We start from the raw sequence: 15041 nt of genomic DNA on the forward strand, positions 1-15041 counted from the left end.
AACAGCATCACAGTGCGATAGAGCTGGAAAAGACTCAAGACTGGATGTTTCTTCGTGTCTTCTCTAAACAATGAGAGTTCCTCTACGATAGGAACTGAGTTCAATTCATCTCAGTCCCCAGTCTGGCAAACAGTAGGGGCTTAATAAGTACTCACTGACCAAATGAGTGATGAAGTACATTATACACTATTGTATATTACTTGTTTTTTAAACTGAATTTTACTTTTTTAAATACCTACAAAAAAGAACTCAAATTAATACCCAAATATACACATAAAAACTTCAAATCATACAAAATTATCCTGAAAGAATCACATAGGGAGAATTCTTGGCATCTAGAGTATTATTTATACAAATGTTTCCATTATGTATACAAAAACTGACAAGTAAGTACAAACACCATATCATGTGCTAGTTCAAGATCAAGAGCTTTGGAATCAGATACACCAGGGTTGGAATCCAAGCTCCATCACTTTTTAGTGGTATGGCCTTGAGAAAGTAATAACCTCTTTGTGCCTCAGTTTCTATGGAAAATAGAGATAAAAATAAAACCTACCTTAAGGCTTATTGGATTAATTAATTAGTTATTACATATGAGCACTTAGAACCATGAGAATACACAGAAGTAACTCAATGAAGGTTAGCAATTATGTATAAATGTTTAAACAAAATGAGGTCATATTATAGATGCTTGTTTGCATTTGCTTTTTTATGTAACAAAATATCGTGTATATGTATTGTATGGTAGTACATATAGAGCTAATTCCTTCTTTTGACGGGCATATACTGTATTTAAATATATGACCCTGTGTAACCAAGCCTCTACTTTTGGTATTGTTTCTAATATTTTATTATTATATATATATATATATATATATATATATATATATCACCACAATAAAATCCTTGTTGCACATATATTTTTCCACACTTGGGTGAGTACTTCTATGGAATAAATTCCTAAAAATAGAATTGCTGATCAAAGTGTATTAATTTTTAATTATATTAATAAACAATGAGTTATCAATTTGCCTTTCTAAAAGGCTGTATCACTTTACATTTTGATGAATGAGTGTACTTTGTTGCCTTATGGTTGTGTACATTTTAACCAGATGCCCCAATAATTTATTTTGAATGTCCCAGTAGTTACAGAATTAAGGACTTTGCCCTGCTCATTTGGCATTATAGCCCTTTATCTTTCCAAAAATCATAAACAACTCCTAAGAACTTAGCAACCAATTTCCTGCAGCAAATATTCAGATACATAGCCTGACAAAAATGTGTATGCCATTCCCAAATGGGAGAGGAAGAAATGTCAGACATTTCTTAGCCTTTTCAGTGGCCAGTAGGAAGAACACTTGAAATTAGACCCATCTATTAAGTTTTGGAGACAGGGTAGCTGTTATCTGCACCCATCTTCGTTTTCTGTAACTGAGACCCTCATTTAACAGACAAGAAGCCTCTCTGTTGAGTCTTACTTGATGCAGTGTCTCTAATCCAGTGTTCCCCAAGTGTGATAAGGGTACTATTGTTAGCCCTCCAGATGTGTTTAGGTAATACAAAGAGGACAGGTGAACCCCTGGCCAGAAGCTGAACAGCGCCACCAAGCTGACAGGCTGCTTCAGTGGTGGCTAAAGCTCATGCCCACTTTTATTTTTAATTTCAATTTTAATCCAAATGATAAATAGACATAATGTTTAAGAGTTAGATACCATTACAAGCTAAATACTACCACAAAGCTTATAACAAAAATCCTGTTTCACCTCTGATCCCATCCCAGGAGCAATAACTTTAATTCTGTAGTTATTTTTCCATGCTTGATTATGGGATCGCTCCTTGATTTAAAATTTCTTTTTATTAACTCACGGCTATGGAAGATAAGGATTTAGTTATCTCTCCTTTTCTTCCACCTCCACCATACACACAGACACACTTTCCCTCTCCAGGTCTCTCAATATAATTATATCGTAGTTTTTGGTTAAGTCAAAGTGCTGTTTTACATGACAATGACAAGGTAATATTATTTCCAGCTGAGTGTTGTAGTTTATGATGATTACAATGTTTTTCTTATCAATTGTTTTTGTTTTCCTGGCTTTAATAATCACTTCATGTTTTATTTGCTTAGTTTCCTAGGTAATTCATTCAGCTCCTATTCATCCTCGAATTCTTACCAGAACTCAAATCCTCTTCAATTCCCTCTGCTTTGTGCTCAGTCTAGGAACATGACAGTGTGATGTAGTGGTTCTCAAAGCATGGTTCCGCGATGACAGCGTCAACGTCAGCATCATCTGTGACCGTGTCAGAAATGCAAATTTTCAAGCTCTACCTGAGACTTACTGAATTAGTCGCACTGTGGGTGGCTCCAGCTATCTGGGTTTTAATCAGCTCTCCAGGTGATGCCAGTGGATTGGGCACTCAAGCTTGAGAGCCGTAGGTCTAATGGTTGAAAACATGGATACCCAAACCTAAGGCTACTGGGGTTCAAATACCAGGTATTCCAGTCATTGGTGATGTAACAACTTCCAACCCTCAGTCTTCCTATTTGTCTTTCTTTTTCTTTTGAGACAGGGTCTCACTCTGTCACCCAGGCTGGCGTGCAGGGCATGATCTTGGCTCACTGCAACATCTACCTCCCAGGTTCCAGCAATTCTCCCACTTCAGCCTCCCAAGTAGCTGGGAGTACAGGCATGCGCCACCACGTCTGACTAATTTGTGTGTTTTTAGTAGAGACAAGGTCTCACCATGCTGGCCAGGCTGGTCTCAAACTCCTGGCCTCAGGTGATCCACCCACCTCTTCCTCCCAAAGTGCTGGAATTACAGGCGTGAGCCACCGCATGCGGCCAGTCTTCCCATCTATAAAATGGGGACGAAAACAGCCTCTCCCATGCAGAGTTATTGCGAGTTGTGTGGTGTTAGGCATCATGACAAGCTCCAGCGTTTCCTGGAGACAGCCTTCCTGGAGCCCTCTGAAATCCAGAGCCATTATGGGAGGGGAGCTCTTCAAGGCGACGGCACACTCTCCTACTCCAGGCCTCCGTAGTACTCCCTGCTCGGGGGATCTCCTTCATTGAGGCATCCACCTCAAGCTTCTGTCTTCAGCACCTCCTGCTCCTGAGATCCTCCTCCTATACCCCCGTGCCAGCCTCTCTGCCTTTAACGCTCTCCCACCCTCGGCTCCCCCTTCTACAGCCACCACACCACCGGATTCCTAGCCCCTACCCCCATGCCACCTCCAGCCCTAATCCTCAGCCCCCATCCTTCCTCCTCACTCCGCATAATCCCTCTTCCAGCCCCCTGGAGCAGTCTCAGCCCCCTGTCTCCTACCTTCCATTCCTCCACACTCCTTCACTTCATCCACCCTTTCCTCCCAGAATGAAGCTCCCTACTTTCCCATGGCACCACCCCCAGGGCTGGCTGCCCCTCGGGTGTCCTCAGCCCCCTGAAGTACAGAGATGGATCACCAGCCTCAGCCTTACTGTTCTGCCTTCTCACTTGGGACCGTTCTTATCTATCTGAGCTTCGGCACTCTCGTGTGAAAGGAGGACCAGTGGTGTCCAGCCACATCACCGACCACAAGTGCTTGGCATATAGCAAGTGCTCAGTAAGTCTACCATTCTTTTCCTGGCCCCCGAGTCCCTGCCTTGTTATGGGGCCCCACATATCCCTCTTCCCGTGTTTCCCACCACTCTTCCCCCATTCACTCATCTCAGGCCCCACTGGCCTGCTTGCCTGCTCCCTCCCACCTAGGGCCTTTGCTCTTCCCTCTGATCTGAAATGCTCTTCCAGTAGAGATGCAATTGACCTATTCTTTAACTTAAATGAGGTCCCTGCTCATTGGTCACCTCCCTAGAAAGCTTTCCCCAAACCACCCATTCTAAAATACCATCGACCCCATCCCTTGCTATCTTTTTTTTTTCTTTTGAGACGGAGTTTCGCTCTTGTTGCCCAGGCTGGAGTGCAATGGTGCAATCTCAGCTTACTGCCACCTCTGCCTTCTGGGTTCAAGTGATTCTCCTGCCTCAGCCTCCTGAGTAGCTGGGATTACAGGTGTGTGCCACCATGCCTGGCTAATTTTGTATTTTTAGTAGAGACGGGGTTTCTCCATGTTGGTCAGGCTGGTCTCAAACTCCTGACCTCAGGTGATCCGCCTGCCTCGGCCTCCCAAAGTGCTGGGATTACAGGCGTGAGTCACCGTGCCCAGCCTCCATCCCTTGCTAACTTTTGTTTACTTTCTGGTCCCTCATGGGACTACTGTGATGTGGCACTGCATAACTGCACTGTCGTATTGTCTGTATCAGCCCCTCAAAGGCAGACACTGAGTTTTCTCCTGCTCATCCCCATACATCAATCAGCTCCCAAACTGCCTTGCACATAAAGGAGTAAGGGTTCAAAAAATGTTAAATGAATGACTTTTCTTACAGTAAAAGTGTAGCTCTTGCTTTATTCAGCCAGTGTCAGTGACTCCTTGAGTGTAGAGAGCACAACCAACGATGTGACATTCCATGCAGCTCTCTGTGCTCAGCAGAGGAAGGGCTTCCTTCCGCATCCCTGGCCTGCTGGAAGGGCTGAAAACCTCATTGCTTGGTCGGGTGCGGTGGCTCACACCTGAAATCTCAGCACTTTGGGAGGTCAAGGTGGATGGATCACTTGAGGTCAGGAGTTCAAGGCCAGCCTGGCCAACATGATGAAACCCCAACTCTACTAAAAACACACACATACAAAATTAGCCAGGTGTGGTGGCAGGTGTCAGTAATCTCAGCTACTCGGGAGGCTGAGGCAGGAGAATAATTTGAATCCAGGAGGTGGAGGTTGCAGTGAGCCGAGATCATGCCACTGCACCCCAGCCTGGACAACAGAGTGAGACTCCATTTCAAAAACAAACAAAAAACCTCACTGCTCTCTTCTTCATTTTTTCTATCACTAAATATTGAGCTCAGTCAGATGTTTGGCACTGTCTGAGGCTCCAGGGATACTGAGGCAGGCATGTTTGTCAACAAGAAAGATGTACAAGAGGGCTCGCTGTAATGTTTACACTGCTTAGTTTGGTGAGGGGCTGAGTGCGATAAAGAGGTGTGGAGTGTCTGGGGCCTCAGTTTGAAACCCAGATGTGCCAGCTTCACATTCAGTTCTTCATCTGTAAAATGGGGCTAATGAAAGTCACTACCTCATGGAATTGTCATAATTCTTTGTTAATCCCTGCGCCTGGCAGAAAGAAAACTTTAGTAAATGTTGGCTATTAGTCCTAACAGTAAAGTGTAGGTTACTTCCATAAGTTAAGCAAGACAAAAACAAAAACTAAAAATTTGGTCAAGCCATCAGTGATTTACCAAGTAGTCCAGCCCTCTTAACAGCATATAAAAGGATTCACACTCCTTGTGGTCCTCCCAGAACTTATATTCAATCTCTCTCAAAATTCAGGTAGGGGATGCAGCTGGAGGCCATTATCCTAAGCAAATTAACTCAGGAACAGAAAACCAAAAACCAAATACCGCATGTTCTCACTTATATGTGGGAGTAAACAATGGGTGCTCATGGACATAAAGACAGGAATAGACACTGTGTACTACTAGGATGGGGATGGAGGGGCAAGGGTGAAAAAGCTACTGGTTACTATGCTCATTACCTGGATGATGGGCTCAATTGTCTCCCAAACCTCAGCATCACACAATATATGCATGTAACAAACCTGCACAGGTACCCCAAAATCTAAAAAAAAAGCTGGAATTATAAAAAGTAAATAGGCCGGGTACAGTGGCTCATGCCTGTAATCCCAGCACTCTGGGAGGCCAAGGTGGGAGGATGGCTGAGCCAGGAGTTCGAGACCAGCCTGGGCAACATGGTAAAATCCTAGTGGCATGCGCCCACAGTCCCAGCTACTCAGGAGGCTGAAGTGGGAGGATCACTTGAGCCCAGGAGGTTGAGGCTGCAGTGTGCCATGATCATGCCACTGCACTCCAGCTTGGGCAACAGAGCAAGACCCTGTCTCAAATAGATGGGTGAATAGATAAGATGCCTAAAAACAAAATAAAAACACGTATATGTGTATTAGAAAACAAAAAAAAAAACAAAATCAGGTAGGAAAACTAGCCAGGAGGAAAGACACTGCTGGCTGTGCTCAACCCACGAAGCCAGTGATATAGGAATGGGGCCAGGGCCACACAGTGTAGCCTTCTGTCCTTAGAAAATGCTAAGTAAAGACACAAGTGTTCGTGGCTACAGCGTTTTGGGTGTTTTTTTTTTTCATGTTTTAATTCAACTTTGTTGTGGTACAATTTACACACAATAAAATTCCATCACCCAGAAAATTCCCCTGTGGCCCTCAGCAATCAATTCCCACCTGAAAAACAACCACTGATACGATTTCTGCCACCCTAGACTATTGTTGCTTGACTTTATATTAATGGAATTATAGTACGTGTTCTTTTCCAATTTTTTTATAGCTTTATTGAGTTAAAGTTGTAAAACTGATTTACATAAATACACCTAATTTAAAGGGTACAATTTGAAGTGTTTTAATATATTCCTATCTTGAAACTATTACTATAGTCTAGATAACCCATCACCCCAAAAAGTTTTATGTCCTTTTGTTTTCTATCCACCCTTCCTACCCCAACTACTGATCTGCTTTCTGTCACTACAAATTAGTTTGCATTGTTAAGAATTGTATATAGAATCATCTAGCAGGTACTCTCTTGTGCCTGGCCTCTTTCACTCAGCATAATTATTTTGATTCATACATGCTGTTGTATCAATACTTTATTCCTCCCCCCACCAACACTCCCTCAGCAACATTTCATTGTATGGGAATACCACAATTTGTTTATCCACTCATTTATTGCTGAACATCGAAGCATTTTCTAGTTTGGAATTCTTATGGGAAAAGCCACTGTGAATTCCTATACAAGTCACTTTATTAACAGAAGTTTTCATTTACCTTAGACCCATGGAATTGCTGGGCCACAGGGTAGACATATATTTAACTTTATAAGAAACTGCCAAACTGTTCTTTGTTTTTTTTCCCAAAGTGGTTGTACCATTTTAAAATCTTATCACATGGCTGGTTTCACAAGCTTGTATCCATCTCATGGCTTTTGTACTTGTTCTTCTTTCTTCTTGGAATGACTTCCCATTAGGTTTCAGAGCTGGATTCTTGACATTCAGGTTTCAATTCAAATGCCGAATGCCGAAGAGGCTACTATGGACTGAATTGTGTCCCTCCTCACTCCAAATTCATGTTGAAGTTATAATTCCCAGTACCTTAGAATGTGCCTATATTTGAAGATAAGGTCTTTAAAGAGGTAATTAAGATAAAATAAGGCTGTCAGAATGAAGGACAAAAACCATACTATCATTTCAATTGATGCTGAAAAAGCATTTGATAAAATTCAACATGGCTTCATGATAAAAACCCTAAAAAAAAAACTGGGAATAGAAGGAAAATACCCCAACATAATAAAAGCCATATATGACAAACCCACAGCTAGTACCATACAGAATGGGGAAAAACCGAAAGCCTTTCCTTTAAGATCTGGAATACAACAAGGATGCCCACTTTCACCGCTGTTACTCAACACAGTACTAGAAGTACTAGCTAGAGCACTCAGGCAAGAGAAAGAAATAAAGGGCATCCAAACAGGAAAGGAAAAAGTCAAATTATCCTTGTTTGCATATTATATCTTATATTTGGAAAAACCTAAAGACTCCACCAAAAAGCTGTTAGAACTGATAAACAAATTCAGTGCAGTTGCAGGATACAAAATCAACATACAAAAATCAGTAGCATTTCTATATGTCAACAGTGAACAATCTGAAAAAGAAATTTAAAAAGTAATCCCATTTACAACAGCCGTAAATAAAAATACCTAGGAATTAATTTAAAGAAATTAAAGATCTCTATAATGAAAACTATAAAACATTGATTAAAGAAATTGAAGAGGACACACAAAAAATGGAAAGATATTTCATGTTCGTGGATAGGAAGAATCAACATTGGTTAAAATGTCCATACTACCCAAAGCAATCTAAAGATTCAATGCAATCCCTATCAAAATACCAATGACATTCTTCACAGAAATAGAAAAAACTATCCTAAAATTTAAATGGAACCATCAAAGACCCAGAATAGCCAAAGCTACCCTAAGCAAAAAGAACAAAACTGGAGGAATCACATTATCTGACTTCAAATCTTCAAATTATACTACAGAACTACAGTAACTGAAACAGCATGGTACCAGAATAAAAGCAGACACATAAACCAATGAACAGAATAGAGAACCTAGAAACAAATCCACATACCTACAGTGAACTCATTTTCAACAAAGGTACCAAGAACATACACTGAGGAAAAGACAATCTCTTCAATAAATGGTGCTGTGAAAACTGGATATCCATATGCTGAAGAATGACACTGGAACCCTATCTCTTGCCATATACAAAAATCAGCTCAAAATGGATTAAAGAATTAAATCTAAGACCTCAAACTGTGAAACTACTATAAGAAAACATTGGGGAAACTCTCCAAGACATCAGTCTGGGCAAGGAGTTCTTGAGTAATACTCTATAAGCACAGGCAACCAAAGAAAAAAGGGACAGACGGGATCACATCAAGTTAAAAAAGCTTCTTGCTCAGCAAAGAAAACCATCAACAGAGACAACCCACAGAATGGAAGAAAATATTAGCAAACTATCCATCTGACAAGGAATTAATAACCAGAATACATCAAAAGCTCAAACAACTCTATAGGAAAAAATCTAATAATCCAATTAAAAATGGGTAAAAAATTTGAATGGACATTTCTCAAAAGAAGACATACGAATGGCAAACAGAAATATGAAAAGGTGCTCAACATTGTTAATTATCAGAGAAATGCAAATCAAAACTACAATAAGATATCATCTCATCCCAGTTAAAATGGCAATAGCAAATGCTGGCAAGGATGTGGAGAACACACACTGTTGGTGGGAATGTAAATTAGTACAACCACTATGGAGAACAGTTTAGAGGTTCCTCAGAAAACTAAAAATAAAGCCATCATATGATCCAGCCATCCCACTGCTGGGTATATACCCAAAAGAAAGGAAATTAGTATTTCGATTTTCCTGTGTTTGTTGCAGCTCTGTTCACAATAGCCAAGATCTGGAAGCAACCTAAGCGTCCATCAACAGATGAATGGATAAAGAAAAGGTGGTACTTACACACAATGGAGTACTATTCTGCCATTAAAAAGAATGAGATTCAGTCATCTGCAATAACATGGATGGAACTAGAGATCACTATGTTAAGTGAACCAAGCCAAGCACAGAAAGAAAAACACTGCATGTTCACTTATTTGTGGGATCTAAAAATCAGAACAATTGAACCCATAGAGATAGAGAGTAGAATGATGGTTACCGGAGGCTGAGAAGGGTGGAGGGGGAATGAGCATGTGGGGATGGTTAATGGTCATGGTTAAAAAGACCTTCTGATCACCATTTTGCAAACGTAATAATTGTTTCAAGCAAGAATCACCATGAATTCTGAAACCAGTGGGTAAGAGTCTGAAGAACAGGATATTTAAATAGTCTCAAAATATCTTCCCACAGAATACTTAATAGTTACAGAAGGAAAAATCGTAACTTTATGGTGGAGTGTAACTACCCTTACACCACCTCAACCAAATGATGGAAGTTAACACCACGAATACTGGGACAAACACAATGCCATGTGCCTCCTGATAAAGGCCCTGAGGAAACAACTTTTTTCAGTAGTAGTCCTGCCAAAAAATGCATACCCTCTCAGAATAGCAAGGGGTGGGTTGGTGGGGGGTGGGGGAGGAGAGAAAAATGGATACTCTGAAACTAATCATAAGAAAACATCAGAGGAATAAAAATTTAGGGACATTCTACAATATAACTCGCCAGTACTCTTCAAAAATGTCAAGGTCACGAAAGACAAAGAAAGGCTGGGTAACTAACTGCCCTCCCAGATTAAACGAAACTAAAGAGGCATGACAACTCAGTGCAACGTGTGATCCTGAATTGGATCCTGGGGAATAGCTATAAAGGACATTATTGGGACAATTAGCAAAATTTAAATATGGATGGAGTGTATTAAATAAAACAATTGTATCATTGTTAAAATTCCTGATTTTTGACCACTGTACTGAGATTATGCCAGATAATGTCTTTTTTTTTTAAGGAAACACACGAATATTTAGGATAAAGGAGCTTGATGTTGGAAACTCTAAAATGATGTAGTAAAAAAGAATATATACATTATATATGTGTGTGTGTGTGAATATATACCGTATACTGATTTCCTTTCTTTTGGGGCATATATCATATAGATATCCACACACAATATGTATTTGTGTATATATATACACATACACGAGAGGATATGGATATGCAGCAAAATATAACAATTTGTTATTCTAGTGGAAAAGTATATGATCTTTACGATTCTTGAAATTTATGTGTAAATTTGAAATTTAATCACAAAAAAGTTAGAGGTTTTCGGCGACCAAATACATTATCAGAAATGGCCTGTCCCCAGTGAGCACTCTTTAGCTCATTCTTTTTCTCCATCACACTTAACACTGGCAAAAATTATCCTGTGCATTTATTAATACTTAACATTGTGTGCAAGGCTGTCCTAAGTACTTTACCTGTATAACTTCTGTGAATCTTCTTACAGGTAAGGAACAAACACACAAGAAGGTTGGTTAACTTGCCCAAGGCCGCCCACGTGGTTTGTCTCCTGCAGTGGCACATAACCTCAACCAAGGCAGAAACTGCCTTGTCTATGCTCTTTCCCCAGCGACTTGGAATGGTGCCTAGCACATTACGGGTGTTCAATAAACATCTGTAGATTCAGTTAACAAACACTGGGCACCCACTAGGCCTACATTGGAATACAAAGTACAGAACAAAATATTCAAAAATCTGTGCCTAAATGAGAGCTTTGAGTACTAACACTCAGCCCCAAAACCCAATTAGCCTCCATCTAGGTATTTCATTTGGGGCTATCATGAGAATTAAAGCCCATTCTATCCATTTTGCAGAGGATCATTAGAGAAACGGATATTCAGGGTGGGTCAATGATTTGCACAAGATCACTGGGCTGGTAGAAGGGAAGGTCGGGATTCCAACCTAATCCCTGAGGTTCCCAGGCCCGAGCTATGAATAAAACGACCAAGACAATCACCCAATCAGTATTTATTAGGCGCCTACTGCAGACGGTTGGTCTTTACGCAGGTCAGGCGAGAAGGGGTAGTGATGCGCGGGCCGCTGCGGAGACCCGGAGCCCGCCGCGGATCACGGGAATTTGGCGCCTATTTTTTGTTGGCTGGGTGTTCTCGCCGGTGATTGGGTCCCGGCAAGGCGTGCCGGTGCGCTCGGCTGCGGCTGCTCCGTCGACCTTGGCAGGACCCGGCGGTGCAGAACTCACTCGGTTGGCCTCCCAGGGGATGGGCCACCAGGAGTCTCCGCTGGCCCGAGCGCCGGCGGGAGGTGCAGCTTATGTAAAGAGGTTATGTAAAGGGCTCAGCTGGCGCGAACACGTGGAAAGCCACGGGAGCCTACGAGCCCAGGCCTCCCCAGCGAGCGCCGCGGCAGCAGAAGGATCCGCTGCACGCCGGACTCGAGCCACCACCTCCCGCGCTGCTAGGTCCCGGAGGCAGCCCGGGCCCGGAGCGGACCATCCCCAGGCAGGGGCTCCAGGGGGGAAACGGGCCGCCCGGAAGTGGAGGTGCGCAGGCCAGGTAAGGGCGCAGTTCGAGGACTCAAGGCCAGCGCCGAGGCTGGAGTTACTGCCACTGCCTCCGCGCTTGGGAAGGGAAATCGGGTCCTCGGCCGGTCGCGCTCCGAGAAGCCGAATTTTTCAGCCAATCCCTTCTACCCGTCGCCCTCGGGGACTTGGGTCGATCCGCTGGGCTCCGCTAGGGCTTAATTCAATGGACTGTTTACACCCGGGCGAACACAAGGCGGGGCGCGGGGAGGAGCGTCACAGAGCGGGCCAAGCAAAGAAAAAGATTTCCGCCGGCCAAATCGCGTCTCTACGCGGTATTCAGAAGGCGTGCGGCTTGCTGGCTCTTCTTTTTCCTATCGCTACCTGACAAGCTAACAGAGAGAGCGGAGAGTTTGTGCTTTTCTTTCCGGTTCCCCCTCTGAACCGCTGCCCAGTGGTTCGGTCGTTCCCGCTTTCCCCTCCCCTCCCCCGTTCAATCAGCGTGGTGGCTTCCGTCTTAAAGGGGCCGCGGCGGCCGGGGGAGGAGGAGGTGGGACGCCCCTCGGCCTACGCTCCTGGCCTCCCCGCCTCGGCCTGGCCGTTTAACCGATTCTTTCGCCCGCAGGTCACAATCCAAGGTCCGGCTCCTCCGCGTCCCAGGGCCGGACGGAGGGATGAGGCAGGGGGGGCCCGGGCAGCGCCGTTGCTGCTCCCCCCGCCGCTCGCAGCCATGGAAACGGGGAAGGACGGCGCCCGTAGAGGTACACAAAGCCCGGAGCGGAAAAGGCGAAGCCCAGTGCCGCGGGCGCCCAGCACGAAGCTGAGGCCGGCGGCGGCGGCCCAGGCCATGGATCCGGTGGCGGCCGAGGCCCCGGGCGAGGCCTTCCTGGCGCGGCGGCGGCCTGAGGGCGGTGGCGGGTCCGCGCGGCCGCGCTACAGCCTGTTGGCGGAGATCGGGCGCGGCAGCTACGGCGTGGTTTATGAGGCAGTGGCCGGGCGCAGCGGGGCCCGGGTGGCGGTCAAGAAGATCCGCTGCGACGCCCCCGAGAACGTGGAGCTGGCGCTGGCTGAATTCTGGGCCCTCACCAGCCTCAAGCGGCGCCACCAGAACGTCGTGCAGTTTGAGGAGTGCGTCCTGCAGCGCAACGGGCTAGCCCAGCGCATGAGTCACGGCAACAAGAGCTCGCAGCTTTACCTGCGCCTGGTGGAGACCTCACTCAAAGGTAGGAGCACCGCGGGCCTTTCCACCCACGCAGGGCCTGGACCCCCTGCTCTCCGGACGGCTTGGCCCAAACTGTTCCCGGCCTTCCTAGGCCTCAGACCTGGTCCCTGACACTCTGTGCCCAGACACACCCTCCTTTCCTGGGCCCAGGCATTCGGCCCTCTCTTCTCAGGTCCCGAGATCAGTCCCTGGGCCTAAAGTTGGCTGGTATTTCCATAACAAGAGCTCGTTTAAGTGCTAACCATTAACTTAATAAGTGCTCAATAATTGTGAGCTATGGTTATTAAACGTCTTCTATTTTTAAGATCGGTCGGGGAGTGGAGGAGGGGTTGGGTTCAGTTAGTAGCAGAACTGCGGAGCCCCCTCACCCCCCTCCTCACCCCCCTAGGGCCTCTCTCTTTCCCTCCCAAAGCAAACAAAAAGAAAAAACTTTACTGGACTCACCCACACCCTCTCCCTGTCTGGTTCCAAGTTTCCTGACACCCTCCAGCTCCAACCCCCAAACTCTTGTGGCTTCCTCGTCTGCTTTTTCCTCTGAGGCCCCCAGCCCTTCATCCCAGGCAGCGAAGCAAACTGACGGTTTTCTGGCTTGGTCCTCTGAGGGATGCAGGCTGACAACCCTCACAGGTGGCCTGAGAGCTGTCACATAACAAAGCATCCAGCATCTTTTCCCTCCGTTTTACATTCTTAATCTTTTTCTTAACCTCAGAGGCTGGCTGGGAAATGGTTTTACTTAAAAGGAAAATGGGGTTCATTGAGGCAAGAGGTCTTGCAGTCCTGGAAGAACTAATTATCTTAGTTTCCGGGTTTTAACTGCAGTTAGGGAATGTGTTCATCCTAACTACTCAGTACCCACAAGCCTTTTTCATACTACCGGTAGCTAAGTGTCTGCTGGGAGAGGAGAGGGGCGGTAGAAAGTTTGAGGAGACTTTCTGAGGCAGGAGGATCCAGGGGAAGAAAGTTTACTAATCCGAGTCCCAGCTGTGGTCTCAGTGCTGAAGTGATTTTTAGGTAATAACTTCAAAAGTAAATTCTATCCTGTTTCTATAAATAGAGAAACTAAGGCTTAGAAGTGAACAAATAACTTGATCAGGGTTAATCCGCTTGAAAGGGAAGTTAGACCGTACTCCTGGTTTCCTTACATTTCTCAGAGCTTAAGTGACGGGGAACCCAGATATGTCTTGATTCAAGGCCTGGATCCTTTCAAAGGCGTAATGCTGTTTTCCATACCCTGAGGATGAACTTTTAAGAGTGGGTAGGATTTGGGATGAGTTTGGAGGGGGTGGTTTCCCAAAATCTTGTTTGGAGCTTTTGCACAACTTAAAGATCCCCCAAGTCTTTCCCAAGAGAATGCTTTGTCCCATTGCAAATCAGTTGTTTGACAGTGGAGTTGGAAACATGAATCAATATCACCTAGAGTCCTTTAAATAGATGTCTAACTTTATAAAGTCCATCCCTGCCCCATCCGTTCTGAGAAGCCTACCCTCTCCCGAGGGTAGAGTGTTTTTGTTTTGAAAAGACTTCCAGTCGGGCACAATGGCTCACGACTGTAATCTCAGCACTTTGGGAGGCTGAGGCGGGAGGATGGCTTGAGCCCAGGAGTTTGGGAACAGCCTGGGCAACAAAGTGAGACCCTGGTCTCCACAAAAAAATAGAAAAAAAAAAAAAATAGCCGGACATGATGGCACAGGCTTATAGTCCCAGCTACTTGAGAGGCAGAGGCGGGAGGATCAGTTGAGCCTGGGAGGTTGAGGCTGCAGTGAGCCATTATCGTGCAATGGCACTATAACCTGGGCGACCGAGCAAGACCTTATCTCAAAAAATAAAAATAAAAAAGACTCCCTAGGGGATTCGTTTATCTTACCTATATTCTAGGAGCGCATCACTTATTTTGAAGTCCTTCTATTCTCAGACTTCTCTTAGTCTTCTCCTTTACTGCCAATGAATGGTCTGGACCTCCTACTGCACGATTGCCTTGGGATGTGGGAATTTGCCTTGCCAAATGTTTATTCCTTGTGTCCTCAGTTCATTGATGCCAGTCTCGAACCTTCAACCTCAGCTTGAAGCTCTTGCCTACTCTCTCAACATATAAATACTATATAGACTTTCCTC

General features: G+C 44.7%; 1 protein-coding gene across 1 annotated transcript in view; it reads left to right on the top strand.

The window, feature by feature from the left end:
• Positions 1–11187: 11187 nt before the first annotated feature.
• STK35 (serine/threonine kinase 35) overlaps positions 11188–15041 on the top strand; it is a 46916-nt gene continuing 43062 nt past the window's right edge. The window contains exons 1-2 of the mRNA XM_003273432.3: positions 11188–11741; positions 12333–12930. Coding sequence (XP_003273480.1) covers positions 11448–11741; positions 12333–12930 — 892 coding nt within the window. The 5' untranslated portion in view covers positions 11188–11447. The remainder of the gene's footprint in view (positions 11742–12332; positions 12931–15041) is intronic.

This window comes from Nomascus leucogenys, chromosome 13 (assembly GCF_006542625.1).
Source record: "Nomascus leucogenys isolate Asia chromosome 13, Asia_NLE_v1, whole genome shotgun sequence".
Lineage (NCBI taxonomy): Eukaryota > Metazoa > Chordata > Mammalia > Primates > Hylobatidae > Nomascus > Nomascus leucogenys.